At 40.1% G+C, this 26,980-nt stretch overlaps 1 protein-coding gene across 3 annotated transcripts; it reads left to right on the top strand.

The window, feature by feature from the left end:
- The first annotated feature begins 995 nt into the window (after positions 1-995).
- LOC148648032 (bactericidal permeability-increasing protein-like) lies at positions 996-26,980 on the top strand. 3 transcript variants are annotated; one of them, XM_088608406.1, is made up of 17 exons: positions 8,012-8,136; positions 8,868-9,021; positions 11,013-11,130; positions 13,228-13,342; positions 13,740-13,871; positions 15,232-15,387; positions 16,445-16,508; positions 16,760-16,820; positions 17,111-17,202; positions 17,876-18,052; positions 20,331-20,390; positions 20,786-20,953; positions 21,726-21,793; positions 22,251-22,293; positions 25,239-25,302; positions 25,808-25,884; positions 26,828-26,980. In XM_088608406.1, exons 3-17 carry the CDS (start codon positions 11,028-11,030, stop codon positions 26,867-26,869), a joined length of 1,422 nt encoding a protein of 473 aa, XP_088464532.1. In that variant the 5' UTR covers positions 8,012-8,136; positions 8,868-9,021; positions 11,013-11,027; the 3' UTR covers positions 26,870-26,980. The 3 variants fall into 3 exon arrangements, with proteins under 3 accessions (XP_088464531.1, XP_088464530.1, XP_088464532.1); XM_088608405.1 differs by lacking the exons at positions 8,012-8,136; positions 8,868-9,021 and adding an exon at positions 996-1,103; XM_088608404.1 differs by lacking the exon at positions 8,868-9,021 and having other exon boundaries at positions 7,980-8,136.

Raw genomic sequence — 26,980 nt, 5'->3', positions numbered from 1 at the left:
AAATTTAATTAGCCAAAACGATACATCAATATCGAGTCTAAAAAAACTAAATATGACAGATTTTAACAGAGGAACGACGAGTGGTCAATTATTGAGCAGAACATATTAATAATATTAAATATACGCACATTTAGTTACTTTCATATTTATTGATCGTCCCTTGAAAATACACATAAATTGAACCCGCCAGCTCAAGATTCACAATATTCAAGTACCATGAACGGCGGTGTTATTCAGGGTAATTCATGTACATGCATTTTGTTTACAGGACGGCTGTTTCTCCGAACTGATGAAAAAATACGTTTACTCATTTTTCTTTCCGTCCAGCAGCCGCAGTAACGAGTTTGTGGCAGAAAACGGGACAGCTATTATTAACTGCAAAGCACAACAAACATGTTGCTCTCAGGCTACCCTATTGTAAGGAAAGACAAGAGAGACGGAAATCTACATGCCTCTGGTGTCTTCTACCTCCGTACACGAAGCAGTGCCGAAAATGGTCGAGCATACACACTTAGCCCTTCCCTATGTTAATTATAATTAGTGTTGAAAATTTGGAATCTTATTATTGTATTTTCTTAACTATACCCCCGATTCTAATATTTTAAACGCTTCCGTTTATATATAATTTTGTTTTTCGTTTAATAAAGCAGTATTGCTGACTTCTCGTATTGCAAATGGTACCCTTTGAGGATAATTCCCAACTGGATTTCCGTAAAACCGGTCTTCACTGATGCCTGGGTTTGTGTTATGAATTAATAACTAGAAACCTGTTTTGATTAAACTAATTATCCTTCAGAATGTAAAATAAATCATTGATAGCTAATGTTTTTTCATTGTAGTGGCACACAACTGTACAGAAACTCGGATGACTAAACTTGTACGCTTTACCGTGTTTCAGGCATCCGAGTATTTACAAACGTGAGCTCACATTCCTCGCCGGCAGAAACATCCTGACGCGCATAACAGAGATTCACTGACCCCTGCTGGATAAACGAGGAAACAAACGGAAATGGCCCCGCAGCATTAGTGATTAAAACAGCTCTTCGGAACATTTACGGAGTTCGGCAGGAACGACAACTTATAATGAGACGTTGAAAAAGCAAGTGAGTAAATGAACCAACAGAAACGGTTGCGTTTACAACGCCTCTCGCTTCCTATGTCCTTTACACCTTCAGAGCAATTTAATAATTACAATGTTTTCAACACACTGCAACAGAAAGGGATAGTATTGAGCGCAAACATGGGGGGTGGTCATGAAGCACTAGAAGTCAAAGACCGTAATATAGAAGTGGAGTTATTAAGGAATGACAACCAAGTCACTTGTTTCGCTGCTGTTCCTAATCATAATCATTCCTGCCGTCTCTTCTCAAAGCTGGATAAATCGCGTTCTCTTTGCATTTCGTCTCTCACATCCCTCACCCACCCCATTTCCACCTTTGCAAATACCCCTCGGCCACTCCTCAGTCTGTATTGGGGTCTAATACGTCCCCAGGCTCGAAGGGTTAAGACAAATCTCACTATAGCGAAATAATCAAACATTAAACACTTCTAATCCTAGTGTGCTGTTATTCCTCAAGTTTTTTTTAACATCTACAACGTTCAAAATAATGGTCTACGCTTCTGGGACACAGGTTCGAAAGGAATAAGATGTTCGAAAAGAGGTCAATGGATATGGGAGAGATTTGGAAGCAATAAAGACTGAGTGAAGTCAATATTCCGCTTGAAGCTAAAAAATATAGGAGGAGACGCTTTATAAAATGTAAAGATTTGAAACAAACAGGATCTTCTCAAAGTACAAAACGGCTTGAGCACAGTTAAAGGAGAAGATGAAGAGAAAGATAAAAGTTTTGTTCATCTCGGGAAACCTGACAACTTGTGTCGAGATGGACAAGGACAATGTTCACGATTAGAGTATTAGCATAGTCCAGGTAGAAATGTTACCGATAAAAGAAAACACTTAAATCTTCAAGGCTTGCTGGTGTTCTCTATTATTCGAGCTTAAAGAAAAAAGAAATGTCCATAAACTGTTCATCTAAATTCTTCCAACAGTCACTCTAGGCTAATTATGATAATGTAACTCCCATCTCTAAAAAAAGTGAGAAAACTGAAATTACAGCCAAATAAGTCAGACTCCTATTCTATATAGAAAGGTGGAAACTGTAATTACAACTTAACTAGGAGTATCAAAGGGCAGTGAGTTTCAAGGGGACAGCCAGGTTGGCCAGAGATGGGAGGCTTTATTGAACAAGCTTGTTACAGTAGTAGTGGAGATGTTAGGATATATAGTTAAAATGCAGACTTGAAATCAAGGTATGATGTGTAAAAAAACACTAGTTCAACTTGATTTAGTATCTGTGTACAATTGTGGTCAACTTTTTAAAAAACAGATTGCTGTTCTGGAATCTGCTCAGGCAAGACTACTGTTCTACAGGATACATTGACAGGATAAAAGAACGAAATGTTTTGGGGGTTGAATTGAGAAGACGATGAGGAGACCTCATTCACATTATCAAAATAATATTGTTTTAGGCACTTTATCAGCTAATTGTCTGTTCTGAATCTTATGGTGCTGGATTGAGTTCAGACTGAGCAATGTTGTTACATTGAGTGTGTATTGTATTATTGTCATATATGTTACGAGCTCTTGATGTGTAAGACAAATTCCCTTTGGGGCAATAAAGGTTTATTCAACTCAATTCAAAAGCAATGAAGGTCACACTACTGAATTTCAGAACCAACAATGTAACAGTCCAGAAGTGGAAAGTATTGGGAAGAGTATTTAAAACAATCATTTTTCAAACACAGGCCTGTGAGTGAACAAGCTATCCAGTCATGTTGTGGAAGATGATATCCTGACTTTTTTCAAGCAGCATTTGGATTAGAACCCCAGAGCACTGAGCTTCTTACAACCAGACAAATTACATTCCACTCATTTATAACCTTTCTTATGTCGGTCCAGCCATTTTCTAACTGTTTCATCCAATTCTATCCTGACAATTAATAATAATTATAATAATTGCTTACACTTATATAGCGCTTTTCTGGACACTCCACTCAAAGCGTTTTACAGGTAATGGGGACTCCCCTCCACCACCACCAGTGTGCAGCCCCACCTGGATGATGCGACAGCAGCCATAGTGCGCCAGAACACTCACCACACATCAGCTCTCAGTGGGGAGGAGAGCAGAGAGTAATGTAGCCAAATCATAGATGGGGATTATTAGGAGGCCATGATTGATAAAGGCCGATGGGAAATTTGGCCAGGACGCCGGGGTTACACCCCTACTCTTTTCGAGAAACGCCCTGGGATTTTTAATGACCACAGAGAGTCAGGACCTCGGTTTTATGTCTCATCCGAAGGACGGCGCCTGTTTTCAGTATAGTGTCCCTGACACTATACTGGGGCATTAGGACCCACATGGACCACAGGGTGAGCGCCCCCTGCTGGCCCCACTAACACCTCTTCCAGCAGCAACCTTCGTTTTTCCCAGGAGGTCTCCCATCCAGGTACTGACCAGGCTCACACCTGCTGAGCTTCAGTGGGGCTGTCAGTTGTGAGTTGCAGGGTGATATGGCTGCTGGTGGGGTACAACCCGGGGTTACACCCCAGACAGGAAACAGGGACTTTCACACCAGGGCCAATTTTCCCAGAATCTGATTAATATTGCAGTATGTCTCTGGATTGAGGGAGGAGACCAGAGCACCTGGAAATCCATGCACACACATGAGGGAACATGCAAGCTCCACACAGACAGCACCCCAGGTCTGGATTTGAAAACAGTGCTAACCATGTGCCACTGTGCTGTGAGGGCAGTCCTCAAACCCGCTCACTAGTAGGGAGGTAATATGTTTATGTTTTTATAGGAGCTTAAAGCAAATTAAAAAAAAAAACTCTCTGATAGAAAAATTACAACCATTTAGCTTGTGATTTAGAATTGGGCTGCAGCATAAAATCAGGAAAGACAGCAGTTACTCAGCAAGCCCTGAGTGCAGAAATAATGCTTAAACAAGCAAGCAGATCAGTTACAGTTAAAGGCTTAACTGGGATAAAAATCCTGGTTCTGGAGTATATCCGTGTCTACTGCTTTGAGAATCACTGCTCTAAAACAGTCCACCCACATCTAACAATATGTAAAATCACAGATTTATAAATAAACACAAAGAAGTTCAAGGCTTGAACCTGTACAGTATCATAGACAGTTATTTTACAAATCTAACCCTGTAGAGATTCTAGAGTCTGGTCCTAGCCAGAGTTTCAGAACATTGAAACATCTTTGAGGAAAAGAAGTCCTGGATTGTCTTTCTCAGGAGGTTGAGGATATTATATGTTTTACTATAACTAATACAGTGCTTTATAAATATAAAAGTATTTTTGATTAAATCAAAGTTCACATATAATGGGTAACCACAGAGTAGAGCATCAGTCCCACTGTTTTATATGATTTCAAGGGTCCTGCTGTATATAACACTGCAGAGCACTGTGTATCTCTCACACCTCAGTGAGCATTATCATTCAGCGTGTAGCCCTGCCCTTAACGTATTTCTTACAGACGACATCCTGTTGTTCATCGGGGTGAATGAGGCACAAGAACGTTTTAACGCGCTCTTGTCAACTGAAAACCCTTTGCCTCAGCCCAAGTGCCAGACTTCTAACAGCTCCTCTGCCTTAAAAAGCAAACATTTCACCGTGTTTCAACATGAAACAGGCGAGGCCCTTTTGGGCTGAGCTGGAGAAAAAAAACCCAGTCTGGTTCCACAGATGACTAAAGGCGATGCTGAATTGAGTGTTCTGAAAGTCTGTTTGAGACGGACTGATCTGACTTCTCATCTGTTCAATACCGAAAAAAGTGAAAATGTAGCCCGAAGAACGGCGACTTCAGTTGAGAGTTAACCCACATGGCGTGCATGTCAAGCAATTTGTAGAGTGACCGGTAACATGTCATCAGCTGACAGAACAGCTTTTGCAACAGAATGATTCTGCCCTAGCATCGGAAACCTTTCCGTGAAGAGAAAAGTAAAAAAAAAGTGCTGAAAAAGTTTCGTAGCACCAAGATTGACCAACTAACAGGAAAGAACGTGCAACTTCTGTTTGTCCAGTCTTTCGCGAGTTCCCTGTTTTTGTCTTCTTCATTCACAAAATAACCCTGGCGTTTCAGCTTGGCAAGTAGTTCCCCAGTGACAGCGCGGGCAGGCAGGCAGTTTAGCTGCGTTTCAGTTTAAGGGTATCTCCTGAGTTAGAAAACAACCGACACAGCAAGTTAGTGAAAGGTGATGGTGAAAGGAAGAAAGAATTCCAAAAACAAGTCTTTTAATGCAGGAAATCGCATTGGCGTTTTACACCATACCATACTTCCTGTGACCAAGAGGCTATTGCACACTCATCACATGACCTCTGAGACGGACCCACCCTTTATTTTTATGTTTTGGGAACACATGACTTATACCATTATTGTATTCTTCTTATTACTGTAAACAATTTAGTTTATTTTATTGCCTTACTTGTTCTGGATTCCTGACTCACCTCTGGTTGAAATGGAGGCTTGCCTGTCTATCAGGAGGGATGTGGACATAAAGTCTATTTAACCCGCCAGTAATGGTGTAGCACCATGGTGAAGTCTGGTCTTTGTTGTACAGTACATATCCTTGTCCTTGTGCTGTTTCACAGGTTGGAAGTAGGCCTAATTATTGAAGCTGCTAGTAGAGTATTCTTTTTGAGAAATACTTTTTGGTTGAATGTTTTCTTTGTATTTCTTCCACCGGAGAACTTTTAGTATCTTTATATTTTTGCACCTTTCATTGTCTGGCTTTTATTTTTTGCCCCCTTTTGAAAGCACTCTTGGACTCACTGACAGGTGGTTTCTGTCACACTGCATTATGAAGTAATATCATTCGTGTTATGTCATTTGCCAAACTGCTTTATACCAAATGGTGTTGCAGATTATGAAGTAATGTTATACTTCACAACAATTACAGCCAATTGAGCTGAACAAAGAAAATTATTTTTAACTATAGAAGGATGATGTAGACCACCCAAACCTTCGAGTGGGTGTGGAGGTTCATTTTGCCCTAATGACCTCAGTCTGTTAATTTGCTACTCCCACCTTAAAGTCCTGCAGGTATTTAGGTGAGTGTCTCTGTCAATAGTTCTCCCTTGTGGACTGGAGAAGCCACACCTGACCTGGTGCAGAAAAGTCTGTCTTTCTCTGGTGTTTCAATGTGGTCTTCCAGGAGACAATATTCTCAACCAAATCATTAATAGTTATGGGTCTCAGGAATATATCAGTTTCTTAGTGACAGCTTGATCTCCCTTGAATTTCACCCACTGCATTATCAGTCTGGCACACTTTCACAGTGTCCTTTCCCACTGCTTTCATTACAGGCTATGTTTTGCATCGCTCTATATGTGAAGTCTGAGGACTTACCACACCTCAGAGACGGTCTCTTTCATTGTGCTGGGTCTCACAGCATCCATGTTGGAGTAAATGCAGCCCTTTGGAAATCCTCTTGTAACATTTCTTGGTGGTTGTTGGCTGATTGTTTCTCTGTCTAGCTAAAATAAAATGTCTTAGCCAGGCATTTGGAGTTTTGTAGGCTCTCTTAAGCCAGTAAGTAGTCTGTTTCTAATCATCTCTCTATACTGGCCTCCATATGTGCAAAGCTCTGACTGATTTAGTATGTACCATCTCTACCCTACCTACACATACACACTCTCAGGCTATCGAATAGCTTGAATTCAGCCTTTGCTGTCTATCCTTTTATTAACGACCACAGTACACCATAGCATTCCCAAGGAGACTTCTCTCATTTTTCCTATACAGAAGACAAGACTTCAGTATCTTACAGACCCTTCAAATGGAACAACAGGAGCTGTGCTTGCCATGCCCTTTTATACCTTGAGAGGTCAACTAATCATGAACAGCTGAGCCTCATCTCACAGGAAACAAGCTAATTCCCCTTCTTCCTGTCTACCTGGAGCTGCAGTTTTCTCCTGGAAGCAGGGCAGAGGAAACTACAAACTTTAGTAGATAGAGGCTTCCAAATCTCTTGGCCAAAAATATAGTGGATTCCCTCTACAATCCTGCCCAACATTCTGTCATAGGAGTTAGAGTATATTGCTGCTTTTCTGGAACAAGTAAAGGTTTATTCCACGCTGAAAAATGAAGAAAAGAAACACAACGTCTGCCTGTGGAGCCTTCTTCAGCTGTGTTTCTTTTCTTCTCTTTTCAGCGTGGAATAAACCTTTACTTGCTCCTTTGCAGCCTCTGCATGCTGACATAGCTCCCTACTTCAATCTTTTGCTTTTCTGTCAAGCTGTTCTAGCTATTGTGTGTGAGGACAAAATGCTACCATATCTTATTAACTCGCTTATTGTAGACGATAGATTGTATGTTTTACTTTATTTCTATTTTTTCTTTCTCATCCTACGTTCATGTCTCTTATTTGTAAAGGGGCTCATGTTGTGTAGTGTGTTATTTCTTTTACTTGCCTGCAAAGCACATTTCCCCTCTGGGACAGTGAACAGAAGTAAGTAGAGTCATCTGACGTGGATTCATCTGAGCTGGAATGAGATGGGTAACAGGTATTTCACAGGGGTGACCAACCTTGGGCCCAGAGAGCCACAAACCTGCAGGTCTTCTAGTTCACCCTTAAACACTGACTTGTAAGGAGTGAGTTTGATCAATTTAGTAAATTAATTGATCACATTGAGCTGGAAATTCCCATCTCTGGTCCAGACAGCTGCCGGGCATCGACCCACTAGGCTTAGTTCCTTTCTTGGTCAGGTGCCATGACAGAGTCATAATGGCCGACACCTCTCCAAGCTTTCTTTAATTCATGTGCAATCCTGTGTACAGTAATAAAAATGTATTTTATGACAGAGCTGGAGCTGTCTTTAATAGCACTGCGTAAATGCTTTCGATATCTACAAGCGCTAGTGTTCCTGGCTCTCGGGAAGCAAACGTGCACAGCTGGAATGTGGTTTAGTGACAATTCACTACAGAGCTGCCCTCTTCCTGGTTCAGAACAGTATGTTAAAGGCAGCCTGTTTGTCTCACCACATTTCACTCCCCTGGAACAAGTGGTTGATTTGCCTCTGCAAGAGGAAGGAGAAGCCCTGCACTGACAGAACCGAACAAGGTAACTGGAGAAAATGCCTGTTCTGTCTTAAAAGAACCTGAGCGAGGGCTCGGGTGGCGATCAGAGAGACGCAGATACAGGGAACAGCTGTAGCTGGAGAGTCTAAAGGCTGGTTACAGTTCAGATCTTCTTTACAGATCAGTCGCTTTTAGTTTTCCGAAGCTGTTATGATAAGGAAGTGCCTTGCGATTATTTGGTAAAAGCATTTTTGTGCTTTATTCCACTTTGTTTCACCTTAGCTGCTTGTTAATTTTTGTATTTTGTTTAATATGCAAAATGTATTTTCTACTCCAGTTTGACAGTCGAGGTTGCGGTTACCTCTATGTGCAAAACAGTGAGATTTAATCATGCATACTTTGCAATACCTGAATCTAGTGTAGTAATTGGATTTATGTTGAGCTTTTTCGATAAATTGATCTAGTTACAGCTTTATGTCTTGTAGCTTTGATGCCTTATACCATCATACCTTGTCTTTATTTAGGGACATTAATGCATTCATAATAAAACCAAATTCATTTTAACAAATCCTGCATTGCTTGAACTTCCTTTAACTTGAGGTTCTCGGAGTTTCAATGCTGATTGGCAAACAGAGATCCAAGTCATTTAGCAACACAGGCCACTGTCTTCCATGCAAGAAAACATCACATGACTCCTCCCACTGTTCCCCAGTTTCTGTGTTTGTCAGGGGCCTGTGTTACAGCAAGTGAAGAGTGGGTTACAGGCTGTTGCAGGTGCTGTGGGGGGAGAAGTCGGTAACAGAACCAGAGAGGAGAACTGCAATCAACCCCAACCTCCCCAAATTCAAATAGATGTGGTGTATGGAACAGTTTGACATTTTGTGCTTCCTATTTGTTGGTTATTGCTCAAGAACAGATTGTACAGCAGGTAAAAGAAGGAAGCACTATTGGCCAGAGGGTGACTGTAGACTGAACTGTGTCGTGTACACATTTTTCCTTAATGAGTAACGTCACACGCTTCATTTTCGTGCTGAATGTTTTACCCTTTTGCACAAAATAATCTAATATAAAACACCCAAAGCCTCTTATTTATAATATCTCACATGGCAGTATTATCATTTTCCAAAGAGGAGAGACACCGTCCTTTCACTGGTTTTAAATCTATTTCCCTTGGGTTTTTTAGCATTTAATGTGAATTTTCACCCGGTTGTTGCTGTGAAAAGGAAGTGTTCTCCACTGCCTTTTTTGTGCTCTTTACCAGTGCTCACTGAAGCAGCGCGTTGTGACTCAGAAACAGGGGGTGAGACCTGTGTCCTGTACTGCTCTTCAGTTCAAGCTTCAGGCACAGTCATGGCTCAGAGTCACAGGCCATGGGAGAAGCTATAAATGTAACTGAATGAATTGTTAACGAGGCCACAGCTATTAATTAACTGAACCCCAGAAAACGTTTCTAGGAGCAGTGATGAACAATTTAGCTCTATGAATAAATCACAGCAAAATAAATCTTCATATATATACACAGAATGGATGTTTAGGGATCTGGGGGAATAGCATTTAATAGGACCTTCTCAAAACCTACAAGTTCCCAAAGGTCTTATTTTGCCACACAAAGTAAGTAGATCAAAGCAAAGAAGTTTTTAGAGCGAACAATGAACCCAAGAAAGAAACAAAATACACCAAAAAAACCTTTTCTAGAGTTTTTTCGGTGAGCTATTTTGCACTCTGGGTTGTGGTGTTGAAATTTCAGTTGCTGTATTTCAGTAAATTCCAGTTGTTTGTGGTATGCAAATATTTGCACTTTCCACCAAAACACCCTACCCTGTGAGATGAAAACAATGGGGATAGGACACATGACAACGTGGGCCACAGGTCAGGATAAATAGAACACAAAATAATAATAATAATAATAATAATAATAATAATAATAATAATAATCAGAGAGCTCATAGATTTCATCAGATGTAAGGGGATCTGAAAAGATAGGGTTAATTATTATTAGTCTATATAATTTACTCTCATAACAAGCTGTTGTCAGGGACTGACATCAAATACTGATTTTGTTATTATTATTTCATAAGTGTAACTTCCTACAACATTACATAATATTGTTTTTGTATTGTAGCCCAAGGTTATTTTCAGAGGAATCTCAAATATTTTTACATTCACCACTTTAACGCCTAATCTCTCTGTACCTGCCTGTACCTGTTATTATTTCATAACTTCAAAACGCAGCTCAGGTTATACATGAAATTGAAACAGTCCCTTTGTCAGTATAAGATTTTTTCTGGATAAAAGAAAGGTCAGTAAAAGAGAAGGCAGTGTTCTCACATAAAAAAAGATGTCTTAGTTACAGATGCAAACATTTGTGTGAGTCTTTTACTGGGGTGTTATGAAAAGTGGAATATTTGCATTCTAAAACTATTGAGCTGAATGTGTGATAATACAGACCACTTCTTCAGTTTTTAATGGAATTTTAGTGGAGCATCTTTCTCATATTTCTGAATTCCATATGAAGTAAAATCAATTATTTTAACCAGTCCATTGTTTCACATGTCAAAACTTAATACAGACCACTTCTTCAGTTTTTAATGGATTTTTAGAGGAGCATCTTTCTCAAATTTCTGAATTCCATATGAAGTAAAATCAATTATTTTAACCAGTCCATTATTTCACATGTCAAAACTTCAGTGTGTACTAATATATTGTGTGTGGAGGATGCTTTCTTTGTCTTTACCTATATAAAATGTGAATAAAAATAGTTTATTACTCTCAGAAGTGGACAAAGAATGTAATAGTGCTTGATCCTTCATTGTATCTCAGACTAAAAGATTGTTCAGGAAAGATATTAATTATTTGTAGTTATTATAATAATTGATGTGTCCTGCAGTATAACTCGTGTGGCCTGCTTTCCTCTTCCAGGCTGCTGAAGACACTATGGCTATGTTGTGGCTGCTTCATCTTCTCGTCCTCAGCCCTTTGTCCCTGTGCACAAACCCAGGCATCACTGTGAGACTCACACAGAAGGGACTGGAATATGGTAGGTGGACAGCTCTACAACTTGCCCGCCAGCCGGGAAATGTCAAGCCCAGAACAGCGACACAAGCTCATGTATAATTTAGAACTGGCCATGAACTGAAGCCCATGTCTGTGTCAAATTGTTAGTAGCAATGGGCTGTCTGTCATCATTTTTTCAAAAATAAAATCACTCTCACTCTGGGGGAAATTAGACATGCCCCCCAGTCACTTTCTGCACTGTGATTTTAAGGAAAGTATATGTGAGTGTGGAGTATGCCTTTTACTTCCAAATTTATCTCCTTGGAACAGCCTTTTAATTAAATATCTCTGTTTGTTCTGAACATCTGAAACATCTGAGTATTGAATCTGAGTAGATTTCCCTCCACTTATATGCCTCTTTTCTGAACACTTCACTCAAAGCGCTCACCCCCTTCCATTACCACCACTGTGTAGCCCCCAACTGGATGATGCGCCAGTACGCTCCCCACACACCAGCTCTCAGTGGGGAGGAGGACAGAGTGAAGACATTCTCTTTCCCCTATACCTGCCATCAAAAATTAGTTTAAACGAAGGAAGAGACTTCTCAAGATGTCTTCATATGTTGATGAAATGACCAATAGGGATTCCATTAATATCTTTGGAAGATTTCATTGAACTCTCACAGAATAAAGCGGTTAAAGAGTGGGATCTTTTCTGCTTTCCAGTATACATCATCGCACGGAATTTCAAATGAAACCAACTCAAATTATTTTTGGAATTTGTATAGATAGATTTATTACGGTCACAGTAATAAATGTTAAATTGCATTCCCTGGTGTATAAAATGTCGAAAAACTTAAAATTCTCTCACATTTACTCAAAAGGGGAGAATTATAGTGAAAAATATTCATGTTTTTCCTTGAATCCTTTATTCATTTTGAAAAACCAATAACCCATCACCAGTTTTCTGTGGAATTTGCTTTGTCGCCTCTTTAAGATGGTTGTGGTCTCACACACCCTCAGTAATATCACAGAGCAGTTCAGAGCATTAACCCTCACACACAGATTCTCTAGATGCCAGAACCATCATAACATTTGAACTCTATAACTGTCATAAAACATATACACGTGTCTTCAGTCTCTTGAGACTTTTCCTCATGGGAGGAAACACATTATGCCAAAAAACGTATTTTTAGATTTTAGCTGAAACGCTTGGGTGATTCTGAGCTGCAGGAAGATATGCATGAATGGTATCTGGATGTTTCTGTTTATGTTCTCCCCAAAATAATAAGATAAGAGATAAGATGAAGAAGCAGTAAAGTAACGCTTGGATATGCTGTATAGCAAGAATGTTGAATAAGTTTTAGAATGCACTGGTAAGATCTCATTTAGAATACTGTTTAAATTAAAAGTAAAGACTTTAAATAAGAAAAATATAAATATATCGTAATTCCCAGTTTGGGGGAACTGTTATTTACAGACAGGTCAAAGGAAATAATTCTCTTCAGTCTAGAACAAACAATTTGAATATATGTTGTGATATCCCAAGGGGAGTGGGTGTATCTGGAATCTTTCAATAAGTGAGGTCTTGGCTTAAATAACACTCTCCCAACGATAAGTCCTGTCAGGACTTGACAGGGGATGCTCTCTTGGAAAGAGAAAATGCAAAAGAATCTTCACTAATATAATAACTGAGGAAAACAATAAAATCAATCTGTCCCACAAAGGCTCACAATCTCTCTTCAAAAGGAAAGCACCTCAAAAAATCCTTTTCATGAAAAAAATGGAGCAAAACCAGTCTCCGAAACTTACTTGCTCTGAGTTCATCCTGCTTAAGCACAACTTTGGCTTCTTTCCCTTCCTATTTTATACCCTTATGACCTTTCCACTCAATCCATTACATCATCACTTAGTATTCTAAATTTAGTGTAAATGTAGTGTTTTAACTTGGCTCAATTAGTTCAATTAATGAACTAATTGACACCCGGTGAGTCTATTTACAAATAATGAAGTCCTTTTGACAGCCTCCTGTGCCAGGCTGCTGTTACAACAGCCCTTCCGAAGAGCACATACTGTACGGTACTCCATATATCCAATATTCTCCAAACTGTCTCCACACTAAACACCTGTTCTCTCCTCAGGCCGTCAGATTGGAATAGCAGTCCTGCAGCAGAAACTGAAATCTGTTCATATTCCTGACATATCAGGGAAGGAGTCAGTGTCACCAGTCGGCAGTGTAGAGTACAGTCTGTCAGGGTGAGTGTCAGGCTCTGATTTCAATTCCGGGAGACAGAAAAGCTGACTACGCTTTCAGTCAGTGTCTTATATTAATTAATTCCAAAGCGTGAGGGAACATTTCTGTGTGTAAGTTTCTTGAAATGCACCTACTATATATATTTTTTTTGTCAAGTGCTGCGTTTTGCCGGATGTTCAAGTTGAAAGGAAACCCTTTGGTCCTGATATTTGAAGTAGTGGAAAAGTGACCATCTATAAGAAATGACGTCCCCAAACCCAATCCAACACAATCATCCAGAAGTCTAAAGTTGTTAGAGTTTATTCTAAAGTAATACTCAATGTGGGAAAAGTGAAGTTTACTTGGCCCAGAGAAGTATTGCTTGTTTTTACCTCACAGTTGATTTTCTTGTACTTCCAGGATGCAAGTAGTGAGTCTTGGCCTACCTCAGTCATCGCTTGTGTTGGCACCAGGCAGTGGGCTCAGCCTGTCCATTGGCAATGCCTACATCAGCATCGATGGGAACTGGAGAGTGAAATACTTAAAGTTCATGTAGGTTTAACATTCCAGGTCTGGGATTAATCTTTTAAATAAGCAATGTGTTGCATAATTTGGTTTCCATAACTACGAGCACAATCTAATTACAGTTTTACAAGAGACAACACTGTCTTAGCACTACTCTTTCCTCCTTTTTGTAGTACTTTTAAAAGAAAAGTTCGACTTGAAAAAAATGATTATCCCTTCTTTAAGTTGCAATTCACAGTTAAGGGAATTTAAAAGCGTCTGTTAAAAGCACTCAATCCAGGAAAAAAACAAGCAACATCAGTCAAATACGTGGTATCCTCATTTCTTGATTCCATTAAATCTTTGATTTCTGACAAAATGAAATAAATCAACACAGGATTCTTCCTCTGTTTATCCCTTTGAACTTCAGTGTGCAACAGAAATCATAGCCCTCAGATGACAGTTCATCCTGAATTATCTTGAACCTTCAGTGACCGAAACTTGAATTAACAATTCTAATGACAGGTATCATTACATGTCAAATTCCAGTTCCTTTGGCACAAATTGCCTGCTGGTTAAAATAATGAAAGGTCAAAAGACAAGGGAGATGTGTCTTTGCGATCCGCAATGAAACCTACATGCTCTGTAGTGCACCATCACATATTACATATCACATATGGTCAGTTTGAAAAAAGTATTTGATTGACGTGTTAGAGATGAAGGGAAATGTGACCCCTGTGTTTTCTGGAATGAGATTAATTACAAATGACAAGAGTTGCTTTGTTCTGTAAATGCTATTATGATTACATGATTAGATCTGGAAGATTGGTCTTAAAAATAATCAAATAATGGGTATGATATATTCTTACACCAAGTCCCAAAATACCAGATGTCTTTAAGTTGCATGGGACAAGTCACTTAAGAAGATCATCTACAAATATAATAATTCATAGCACTTCTAAAGTAGTCTGCATAATGTGCCACACTACTCTGAATCAGGGGTAAAATAATTGATTTAATAATGCATGCTAAAGAGCAGAGTAGGATAAAGAACTACTACAGTCTAGTCAGCTGCAGTATTAAGTTTTTATCTGAATTATTGATAGAGTGATTATATACTGTATATATCAATAACATTTGTTTTCTCAATGGAGTATTTGTATTTGTTTCTTAAAATATTGAGAATTATTATTGTAGAAGTGCTCCACCACAGATATGAGTAAATATTTCCCCAAATACACTAAATTAATTCCACCACTGATATGAGTGAAAACTCCCCCAAATACACTAAATTAACACACAAGCAGAACTGTTTCAGGCCCACTTTTGATATTGGACACAAGTGTCTCTGAGAGCAGCGTGATGCTCCAAGGGACGTGTCTCAGGTGTTTGCTCTCTGGCCACACAGAAAGGACCACGGCTCCTTCGACCTGTCGGTGAGCGAGCTGACGATCTACGCCGTCATGGCAGTAGGCAGCGATGAGACTGGCCGGCCCACAGTGAGCTGCACCAGCTGCTCTGCCAGTGTAGGGAGTGCCAAAATCAAGTTTCACGGAGGAGCCAGGTAACTCCCTCAGGGGCCTGTCCGTTCAAGGGGCTTCATTTGGCACAACTGACGAATTTCAGGCTTGCCAAAGCGCATACAATTAACACAACGTTTAGAGACAGACTAGCTCAGTCCATTCAATTGGAGAAATCCCAGGCTTGAAAGTTGTCTTTTCCATCATTTTAACCATTTCTTTTCTTGGTCTTTATCTGTTTCATTGCTTTTACATACTACAAGTCAATAACTTACGTTGTTGTGGCAAAACTCATTCTCAGGACATGTTAATTAGACTGTTGTTGCTACAGAGGTAGTTTAACTAGTCCTCACCCTCCAAGCTGGTCTTGGGGTGATTACAGCCCAGTAAACTGCCACGATGCCAATCTACAAGTTGACCAACCATTGTCTCTTATGCCAGAGAGACACTGCATTGGTACTCGAAGGTTAAAACACATAGGCATGCTGGGGTAAATGCTGTAAATACAACTGGCTAAGTCTTCTGACAGAGGAAGAAGGATAAGGATAATATTAGACCAACTCATAAGACTGTAACGTGACGTACGAGCGAATAAGTACAGGTTGTGCAGCAGATATTTCAGCACATAAATGTTCCAATGTGATCTGCATGCAGAGTTCACAAGTAAGTAGTTTTTGTCTGCAAAACCATCTCGAAATCTAAAGCAATATTTCTATTGGATTAAAAGAAATGTGTTCACAAGCTTGTTTGTTTACAGTGTAATAGGGCTGCACACATCACTGGACGTTTTATTGCCTCATTCTGAATCGCACAACATGGCGCTGCACATACCTGGAAATTTAATCTATTTTGTGAAGTAAATTGGAGGTTTTACAAGTTACTGTGTACAACTTTCATTGCCATTTGAAGTGCACTCATCAATGGTGATTCTTCTAACCCCGAAATATGAAAATAGCATTGCAGGTCCCCCTTAAGACCAACAAACCAGTGAATGTGAAGCAGATTATAAATGACTAGCGATACAACAACAGCAAAACATCTTAAGATTTCAGCACAATCTGTTTAACAACATTAACAACATCTTCTACTTTGTCTTTAAAGCTGGCTCTACAACCTTTTCAGTTCGTTTATCGACAAAGCCCTGCGAAATGCTCTTCAGGATAAAGTGAGTATTGCAACAGACACGAAACCATTAGATATGCATTTCCATCCAGCACTACGAGCTGTCACAGGTGTGACGGAGCACTCAGGGCAATCAATAAGACTGCATATAGTCGGTAGCTTTGAACTAGGGCAGCATGAGAGGTTTGGCTCAAGCAGATGTGTAAAGATGTTAACGAACAGTCAGTGAGAGAGATTTCCTCTGTGTAGTCCCTATGACATTCACTAACCTCCAGCTTCATGGTGTCATTTCAGCTCTGTCCCTTGGTTACTGACGCCATAGCTGGGATTAATCCTCACCTGAAAACTTTGAATGGTAGGCGGGCATTGAAGATCACCTCACACATACTCTCCTGGAACAATGCCTCAGTGCATTGTTATAAGAGAACTTTCCTCTTATAAAAGTTTTTGCTTGAATTTAATAAGAAAGCATTCATATCCCACTCCTTTTCAAAACTGTGTATTTTTCTGGCCAGTGTGGAATATAAAGCTAGACTGATACAATAAATATTCACAATCATTAATGTGCCACAGACGTAAATGTTTGCTGTCTCATATACAGTTATATGGTGTAATTAGTGGGTTTACTGTCCATACATCTTCCAGTGTTGGCCAAGGTGGATCAGTATGCCGAGATTGAATACTCCATGGTCTCATCCCCTGTTATAACGAAAGACTATATTGATCTGAACTTAAAGGTAAGCAAGACAGATGTTAAAGCTGTCATACATACTACATACTTAATGTACCATATTAATATCAACCTTGTGGCTATCTAAACCTTTTTGATAAGTATTTTTAAGCCAACAAGAATATGTGATGCTTAAATTGCTTATAATACACATTAACAATATAAAAGATATAAATAATTGGTGCAGTGTTGTGCCACCTGATACCCTCACTATCTCAAAAATACAATCTGACAGCCAAGCTTTTACAACCCGCCTTTGCATGGACCCTCTTCAATTGGAAAGAAACTGACCCACCATAGTTTGTTCAAGGGATCATAAATGTGATGCAGTTTCTTTAGCTGAAGAAATTTAGATACACACTTAGAGGGTCCAACATTACATCTTTTAAAGCTTGGCAACCATTACCAAACTCTTCTGAGACTTTGAAACTCTCTTCTACACCCTAGACCTTAATCTATAGCTAATTGGCTACTCAGGTGATACACTTTTTAAAAAAATATATTGATTTTTGTGAAAGCAAGTGTAATAAAAGTTTATGGTTGTCATAAAATGAATGCAGCATCATCTCTTCAGCCAACATGGTGAGGTCTTCAGAGACAAATATTTCAAAGGGATATATAGATATGTAGTTGGAAAGCTAAAATTAACACCAGCTGTCCTTTTCGGCCTCCCTCTGCAGGGTGAGTTCTATAATATTGGGAAACACCAGGAGCCTCCTTTCCCTGCTCCGGGCTTCTCCCTGCCCGCCCAGGCCAACAGCATGCTGTACTTTGGAGTGTCCCAGTTCACGCCCAACAGCGCCGGCTTCGTCTACAGCACGACGGGTGTGCTCAGCATCAACGTCACGGACGACATGGTCTGTCTCATGCCTTCGCAAACATTGAAACAGCACAAACCTCAGCTAACTGTAATCCCTACCTCACTGGGTAAAAGCACAGTAACGTGTGACAAAGAACAGTACATCCCTCCATTTTTTTTAACGGCTTCATCCCACACAGGGTCACGGGGGTGCTGGAGCCTATCCCAGCAACCAACAGGCAGAAGGCAGGATACACCCTGGACAGGATGACAGTCTGTCTCAGGGCAGACACACAGACACACACTCACGCCAGGGTCGGTTTTCCCAGAAGACAATTAACCTACCAGTATGTCTTTGGACTGTGGGAGGAAACTGGAGCACCTGGAGGAAACCCATGTGAACGCAACGAGACCATACAAACCACACAGATAGTACCCCAGTCCAGAATTGAACTGGGGGTCTCTGAGAGGCAGCACTGCTAACCACTGTGCCAGCATATCGCCCAAGAACCATACAAATAATAGGAAAAATAATCAAAACACGTATGGAGTATATTAAACAAAGTTGCTTTGGTATGAAAATTAAATGTACAGGAGAAATACTCTAAACTACTCTGGTAAATTTGCAGGGTAATGATGGCTGTCAGTATGAGGCCACCAAAGATATCGCATTCTTTTGTCATGCTTCTGTTTGGTCCTGTGATCTAGCTGTTGTTCAAAAGTCTGTTCCACAATGGTTACCAACTTCAATCGATCATCCCAACAGATCCTGAAGTAACTTGATTTGCTCAACCGGAACAAATTCCATTTGCTTTAGGACATGATTTAACTGATGATTCATATAAAATATTATTCTGACAGGAGTGATCAATCCCTATAATGTGCCACTCTACTCTGCATCAGGGGTGGAGTTTGCAGCAAAGCTAAAGAGTACATTTTCCTCTTCAGATACGACCTACATTCTCCAGAAACATTTGTGAACACCACACCTGCATGTTATAGGAAACATCGTACCTACAGTGCCTAAAAATCTTCCCCCGCTTTCTGTATATTAGCTGACTCTCCAGCTGTAAGCAACAACGCCAGTGTTGATTTTCCGTACCACACATCATGCAATCTGATTGCTAACACCAGCCATAGGAACTGCTCAGAGTGGCAGAGTGGGTGAAACAAAGCATTCAGCCTTTCAATAATTTCAACAAATACATTTCAACATTGAACTAGGTGAAATCTGAAACAATATGTCCACGTTTTATTTATATCACACACTGCAGGCCTCTGAATCAACACACAAAGATGCCCCCTTCGCATAAAACAAGTAGACTATTCTAATTTCCGACTGACACTCACAGATAGATTACAGCTGCAAACTCTATCGATCTAGGAGAAAACGGGCAAATGGCCAGTGGATTCAATCAAATTTGTCTGCATTTCCAATGAAATTGGTTTGGCACCCGAGCCCACTTTCGCTATTTAAATCTGCCACATGCTCTCTGAGACACTACCACGCTTGGAAATCTTCATCATTGTTTGCCATTTTCTAGAACTGATTGAATTTGAGTTTGTGAATTTGGTCGTAAATGTACAGTTAGTTGAGTTAAATTATTTCCTTCAGCGTCTGTAGCCTTTATAAAACATTAGTAAGCAGCAAATTAAAAAGGAATTACAACACCCAAGTATTAGATGTATACTGAGCGCTCAGGGATAGTGAGATTTGTCCTGCTCAGCTAGGGGCCAGTCCAGAGTCTGGGACCCCCATTCAGACTGAGAAGTCAACTAAGGGGTATCTCTAAAGGTGGAGATAGGGTGCAGGAGAGAAATGCGAGATGAAATGCAAAAGGAGGATTTTCTGTACTATATATATATGTAGCTTTCAAAGAAATAAGGTGAGGAAGGGGTGAAAGTGACTGGGTTATCGTCAATCCTCACAAACATCAGTGCAGAACTCTGCACTTAGCACTTAAGTCAATGTTTAATTTTAAATAATTAGTTAAACGGGTTTTGATAAAAAAAACAGGTATGTGTGTGAAGGAACAGAAAAGTAGTCAGTAAGAAAGTGCATATAAGTGAGTTTTACAAGTGAGTTTGTTCAAGGATACTGAGTTTGTGTAGATGACGTGTATATTTGTCGTTTTTTATTGTTTAATATTTGTATGTTCCACCATTGTTGCACCTATTCTTAACTCACTTCACTGTTTTCATTAAAAACACTTAAACCTTTAAATTTTTCCATACTTTACATTATTGTTAACATCTATTATTTCTTAGAAAATAGGACTCCCTTCTGTTAATTGATAACTGATTAAGAAAACTAACTAACTTTGTTTTATTCACAGATTCCAAAAACCTCACCCCTGAGACTGAACACCAAAACCTTTGGAGCCTTCATTCCTGAGGTTGTGCAGTTTCTCTTTATCTTCCAACAGTTCACAGCACTTCAGTACAGTTTTTAATTTTCGTGTACAGTGGATGGTTGGTGTCAAGATAATTAAAGGGACTTTAATGTCTACAAAAAATGAAATCATCTTAAATACAGATGCACGGTAGTTAAGGTGAAACAGAAACCTCTAATACAAAGCTGCATGATCAGCTTTGCTTTAACATTCTTGCAATATGTTATTTTATCAGCTACACATTAACAGCTGTTGTTGCTCTTTTTCTAAATACAGATCTGTAAAGTGCAATTTTTTACAAGCATTAGCAAAAAGCTTATGGGTCTACCAATCAACCACAGAATGTTTCTATTCAGCCTCTTTAAGCACTGGGATCTGTAACTCTCTCTGACTTTCAGATTGCCAAGCGCTACCCTGGCCTACAGATGGAGCTGCTGGTAAAGTCCACCAAGCAGCCATTTGTCACCTTCCAGACCAACAACATGACACTGCAGGCCGTCGGCAGCATCGCCGCATACGCCATCCAGCCCAACTCCACTCTCACGCCTCTCTTCATCCTCAGTGTGGTGAGTCCATTTTCACAGCTGTCACTCTTGACTTATACAGGCACTGAGCTCAAAGACCTGATTCACTGAACTTTTCATTGACAACCCACTGAACCTAAGCAGGTGTGAGCCTGGTCAGTACTTGGATAAGAGACCTCCTGGGAAAAACTAAGGCTGCTGCTGGAAGAAGTGTTAGTGGGGCCAGCAGGGGGCGCTCATCCTGCGGTCCATGTGGGTCCTAATGCCCCAGTATACCGACAGGGACACTATACTGTAACAGGCGCCGTCCTTCGGATGAGACGTAAAACTGAGGTCCTGACTCTCTGTGGTCATTAAACATCCCAGAGCGTTTCTTGAAAAGAGTAGGGGTGTAACCCAGGCGTCCTGGCCAAATTTCCCATTGGCCCTTACCACTCATGGCCTCCTAATAATCCCCATCTATGAATTGGCTTCATTACTCTGCTCTCCTCCCCACTGATAGCTGGTGTGTGGTGAGGGTTCTGGCGCACTATGGCTGCCGTTGCATCATCCAGGTGGGGCTGCACATGTGTGGTGGTGGAGGGGATCCCCATTACCTGTAAAGCGCTTTGAGCGGAGTGTCCAGAAAAGTGCTATATAAGTGTAAGCAATTATATAATTATAATAATTATTATAATTATATATCAGCTTGTCCTTTGCCTGATGTAGGCTCTAAAGAAAATTTCGTAGTGGGGTGACTTGTAAACTAGTTCAAGCTCTGTATCCGAGTGGGTCTGGTATTTCATCTGGGAACAAATGCTGGTCTTGCTTTCAGGATGCCAGTGTGAGTGGAAACGTCTATGTTTCTGGGGTAAAAGTGGCCGGCTCACTGTCTCTTAACAGGTAAGCAGCCTTGCTTTTGCTTCATATAAGCATACAAATATCATATAAAATAAATAATACGCTTCAGAGAAAACAGAAAGACTGATTAGATATCAGGGTGGCATGGTGCCTGTGTGGTTAGCACGACCTTGGGTGCTGTCTGTGTGGAGTTTATATGTTCTCTCCATGTGCACATGGGTTTGCTCAGGGTGCTCTGGTTTCCTCCCACATACAAAGACATACTGGTAGGTTAACTGCCTTCTGGGAAAATCGGCCCTTGTGTGAGTGTGTGAATCTGTGCGTGTCTGCCCGGTGATGGACAGATGTGCTGCTCAGGGTGTCTACTGCCTTGTGCCTGTTGCTTGCTGGGATAGATTCCAGATCCCCAGTGACCCTGAATTAAATAAAGAGAAATGATTAGACATCACATTGATATGAAAGACAATGAATTATAACAAACTACCATCATTTCCTGCAGTTTTGAGCTGTCCTTGGTCACAAGCTACGTGGGTCCATTTCAGGTAAGACACTCATTTACACGTTCTGGTCAAAGTAAGACAGTAGATCACTATAGAAATGGTGTAAAATACATATTGTATCTGTAAGGCTGCAGGAGTCAGAACAGCATTTCCTGTTGGCATTTATTTTAAAAGGCATTTTTTACAAAATAAATATAAAAAGGAGTTGGCAATGCACAGCACTCATGCCAGGTGTGGCACACAAACTGATTCGGAGTGGCACCCACAGTGCAGCTGAAGAAACTAAGCTGGAAAAAAAAAATATGGAAACTACGCTTGACTTGTCAATGTCTAAACTATGCTACCCAAAGAATGCTCTTTGGTATGGAGAGACTGGTAGATTTATTACATTACTTTCAGTGAGAGAAGCATCTGGGAGAAAACATGGTGAAAAGGAAAGTGCAGGGGTAAATATTTTGGACAAGGAATTGTGCTAGGAATGACAGTCCCTAGCAAAGCAAAATGAGATGTTTGCTCCTTTCAGCCATCTTGGAAAGAATAAAACACTTTTGTTCAACATCAAGACAGTGCTGGTGGTGCTCCGTGTTGTGAGAGAGTTGTCAAACGCATGTTCAACAGCATTTTGAGACAAAGCTTGAAAAATCTATTCAAGGACGAAGTGGACAAAGCTGAGTCAGGGAAACGGGCCATAGTGAAGTATTTAAAGGAAGTCAAGAACTTTACTTGTGCTTCTACTTTTTGATCATGTTGTGTCAGCAAATGTCAGGCCATAGAGGGAAGCTACAAAATTGCACAACGTGTTGCAAATCGTGGAAAGCCATTCATAGATAGGGAGTATATAAAAGAGGTGTTGGTCGATCTTCTCCATGATAAAAGACTTAAAGTACCTGCGTTTGCCAGATCAGAGGAGAGGCATATAAGCAAAACAACAGAAAACAAACAAACAGCAGACATACGTTACAAGATGTAATAGTATTTAGTGTTTCACTTGATGAGTGTGTGGATCATAATGACCAGATACTGGGACTCAAAGTTGGAGAAGAGATATACTGCCTAAAACCCAAGCACTGCACAACAACAGGGGAAAATCTACAGTAATTGAGACATTCATTTCCTCATTTTACGGAAAAAAAGAATTGATATTGGGAAAACTGACAATCAATTGTTCCTTGCTACGGTTGTAAAATGTATCAAGATTACTGATGATCAAATTGGCCACCCAACAGTAAATTTCCATTGCAGTAATCACCAAGAGAATCTTTGTGCCCAGATTCTTAACACTGAGCTTAATGCGATGACCTCAGTGGTGAAGACGGTGAACTTTGTCATTGATGGATCTTAATGCACAGGCAGTTTCAAGCTCTGCCTGAAGAGATTCCGAATGAGGACAGTGAACACAGTATGAGCACATTCCACTTCACAGCTATGTTTGCTGGCTCACTCGTGGAAAGGTGTTGGCATGCTCTGTGCACAGATTTGATGCACTTAAGATCTTCTTGTCAGAAAAAGGTCAAAACTACCCAGGACTGGATGATGACAAGTTGGTTGCCCAACTAATGATTCTAACTAACACTGCATCATAAACAAACAAAACTTCCATCTGCAGGGTGCAGGCCCAACCTATTTTGAAACACTGAAGGCATTTTTTGGAAAACCTGTCATTTGTTTTTGGAACACTGACACTCAATGTTCCATTTTTTTCCAGCATCTTAAAGATTTCTCAAAAGATGACACCATCCGTGTTCAGAGATTGAAAGCCACATTTGAAACCCGTGACATGGAACTGACAGGGTTTTGGCAGATGGGTGTTGAGGATTTTGCAGTACAGGCTCATCGACTTATGATGCTCAGACTTGTGCGTCTCAATGTAGAAATCTGCAGTGCATGTTTGGGGCCACTGGTCTCTTTAGTGACCTGATGGACCCTACCCGACTTCGGTTAATTACTGACCAGACCCGGGTTTGTCCTAAATTCACTTTTTGCAGAGAAACAAACAACTGTTTTTAACATTTCGGCAATAACTGAGAGGCGGGCATAACCTCATCAGAAATAAGTGCGTGAATGCAGAATCTGTTACAATATAATGTTAAAGTGACCTGTGAAGAAATCCTCTGCATTATTCTGCGAAACCCGACAGCTATGTACCGGAGGCTATTTGCTCATTTAATGTTTACAGACTCCAGTGCCAAAGACAGAGGTCTGTCTATACTGCACTTGGATCAGGGGTCTGCAGATGGCTGTACAGAGGGAGAAATCAGAACCCCCCACTGCGAAGCCCAGGGCGGCTGCCAGGCAGTGGGGAAGAGAGGGCCGAAATCAGTGGAATGTGATCGGGGTTCACGAGTGCAGTTTTCCTGCAGTTCTCAAGGCACCTGATTGACAGCAGGAAAACACAGCAGGACTGACCTCTTCTCCACTTGACCGGTTTAATTAAGACGTTCCGATCTGAGAAGGAGAATCAAATAAATTCTGCCGTGTCAATAACCAGGGTCTCTTGGCTTTTATTTGCATCCTCGTGAGCCAGTGACTCTTGGTAAAATTGGATTTTGTCTTTCTACTGAACTCTCAGGTACTGAATTTCTATGAAGTGAATATAGGTTGAACTGTAGAAAGAAATGATCAAAAAGGAATATAAGAATAAGACAGAAAATATTATATTATACATTATGATAATATTATAACTTTTGTATAGACTTTATACATCTTGTTCCATTTCAATGCTGTTTTATTGCTTTCTGTATTTAGTTGCTGTGAATACTTAAGTTTTGGTGATATAATTTTGGGGAGAGGGGGTACATATTGTATAGAATTTGATTGACTTGCTAAGAATGTCTTTGTCAAGTTTTTTTTTTTTACAGTTTAAAGTCACACGATATTTGGAACAGTCACACTGTGTACTCTTTATAAATGATTGTTGCACTCAGAGGTGTTCTTAATGGATTATTTTGCTATGCTGAACTGATCATGTCCATTCAATCACTTCTCAGGTAAAATCTCTCAGTAACATTTTTCAGCTGGTTTTGAAAGTGGCTGTTTTGCCCAAAGTGAACGGTAAGAGCACTAGGTCTGCTGTTCTCCTTTCTCTTGTTCTGTAACCAAAATTGAAATTAAATATCCAATTCTGTATTGTGCTTCATTGAATGTTTCTTGCCAGCTGCTTCTATTCTATTTTCCTAAACATACAAAATAATGAGGACAAAGGTACTTCAGATTAAAAATTTAATTTCATTCAGGTGGAATAAGAATTTTCCCATTTTATTTTGATTTGCAAAAGACTAAGTATATTAGTCATTTTTTATTAATTTTTGGTGGTATTTTCACATTCTTTTATAAGGTGAATCATATTAAAAAAATCTTAATTACTTTGAATGTCATGAAACTAATCTTATTGAAGTGCAGCTTATTTTTAATTAAATCTACTTAGATTGTTCTCCCTAGGACAGTCTGCTGCATTTGATTGAGCACTGACAAGATATTGATCTGTTGTTTCCAACCTGACAGCATACTACCACTGTCTTTCACCAATCAGGTCCAAAATTAAACTTTGTCTCTACAGAGCTTCTGCAACAAGGCTTTCCTCTTCCAACCATTGAGAAAATGAAACTTGTGAACACTCAGCTACAAATCCAAAAGGTAAAACCCCTTTTTTGGATCTCAGTCTGTATAAATAGGTTTAAGTGTATTGCACTATGTGCTCTTGTGCACATTAAAGTTGCTAGTGGTGTCTTGTTCTTCAATTACTTTTTCTTTGCTTATCTTTTAATCTCATGCTGATGTTGCACATTTCTGATAACTGTAATTCTTGAAGCCTAGTTCTTCAATTTATTTTTCTATTCTCATGGTAATGTAGCTCATTTCTGAGTAGGCACAAGGTATTTGATAACTGATTACTGAGCATCCACATCTAAATCCATTCTCATTCATCACCTCCAGTTGCAGAATAATCAGCCACTGTCAGAGACATTTACTGGAATGACAGTCATGTGACAGACACTCTGATTATGACCTTGTAATACTCTTTCATGCAACAGTTGCTATAAAAGAAGGACTGTGGGGGGGGGGGGGGGGGGGGGGATATTTTCTGGAGGTGTGAAAAATTGAGAAACGGTGAAACCTGCACTAACTTGTAAGAATGTAACCACTCTTCTGCAGCTCATTTTAAAGGGCTTCACAAATTAAAGAAGAGCTAATATCCAGGGTCAGTCACATGCAGAAACCATAAATGATCATGTAAATGACCTGGAATCACCATCAATGGTTCCAGGAGGGCACTTTTTTTTTTCCTGTCAGCCAATGTTTCTCATGTACCCAACAGCTCCTTAGAGGACCTGCCACAGAACGATCAATTGAGATATCAGCTGTTTGAGGACGTTTTTTGTAGGGGGTCACTGCTCATTCTGATTGGACAGCTTAGAAAACAGCAGGACATGCCAGTTCACCATACACCTCCTAACTGGAGAAGAGGCAGACTAGATTATTCACAAATTCACTTTGTCAAAGCCAGCTGTCCAAAGAGCCTAAGGGTTGTGAGCCTGACGGATCCCTCAGTGTCTGTACTTCCTGCTGTCTCCTCCAGGACTACCTGCTGATTGGCACAGACGTCCAGTTCTCCCCCTGAGTACAACGGCGTTCTACCTCTGATCCGCTACCTGCTGCCAGCCCTCCTCGCACACGGCCTGGCTGAAAGATTAATAATTTTTTACCGATTAAAAAAAAAAAAAAAAAAGAA

This window comes from Lepisosteus platostomus, chromosome 15, assembly GCF_059453375.1.
Source record: "Lepisosteus platostomus isolate fLepPlt1 chromosome 15, fLepPlt1.hap1, whole genome shotgun sequence".
Classification (NCBI taxonomy): domain Eukaryota; kingdom Metazoa; phylum Chordata; class Actinopteri; order Semionotiformes; family Lepisosteidae; genus Lepisosteus; species Lepisosteus platostomus.
The sequence above is the reverse complement of the archived record's forward strand: the minus strand, read 5'-3'. Positions and strand labels throughout refer to the sequence as shown.

Coding starts and splice junctions, on each gene's coding strand:
- LOC148648032 (XM_088608405.1), top strand. CDS start 11,028: ATGGCTATGTTGTGGCTGCTTCATCTTCTCGTCCTCAGCCCTTTGTCC. Junction 13,872..15,231: donor GTGAAATACTTAAAGTTCAT/GTAGGTTTAACA, acceptor CTGGCCACACAG/AAAGGACCACGGCTCCTTCG. Junction 25,303..25,807: donor TGTTTTGCCCAAAGTGAACG/GTAAGAGCACTA, acceptor TTGTCTCTACAG/AGCTTCTGCAACAAGGCTTT.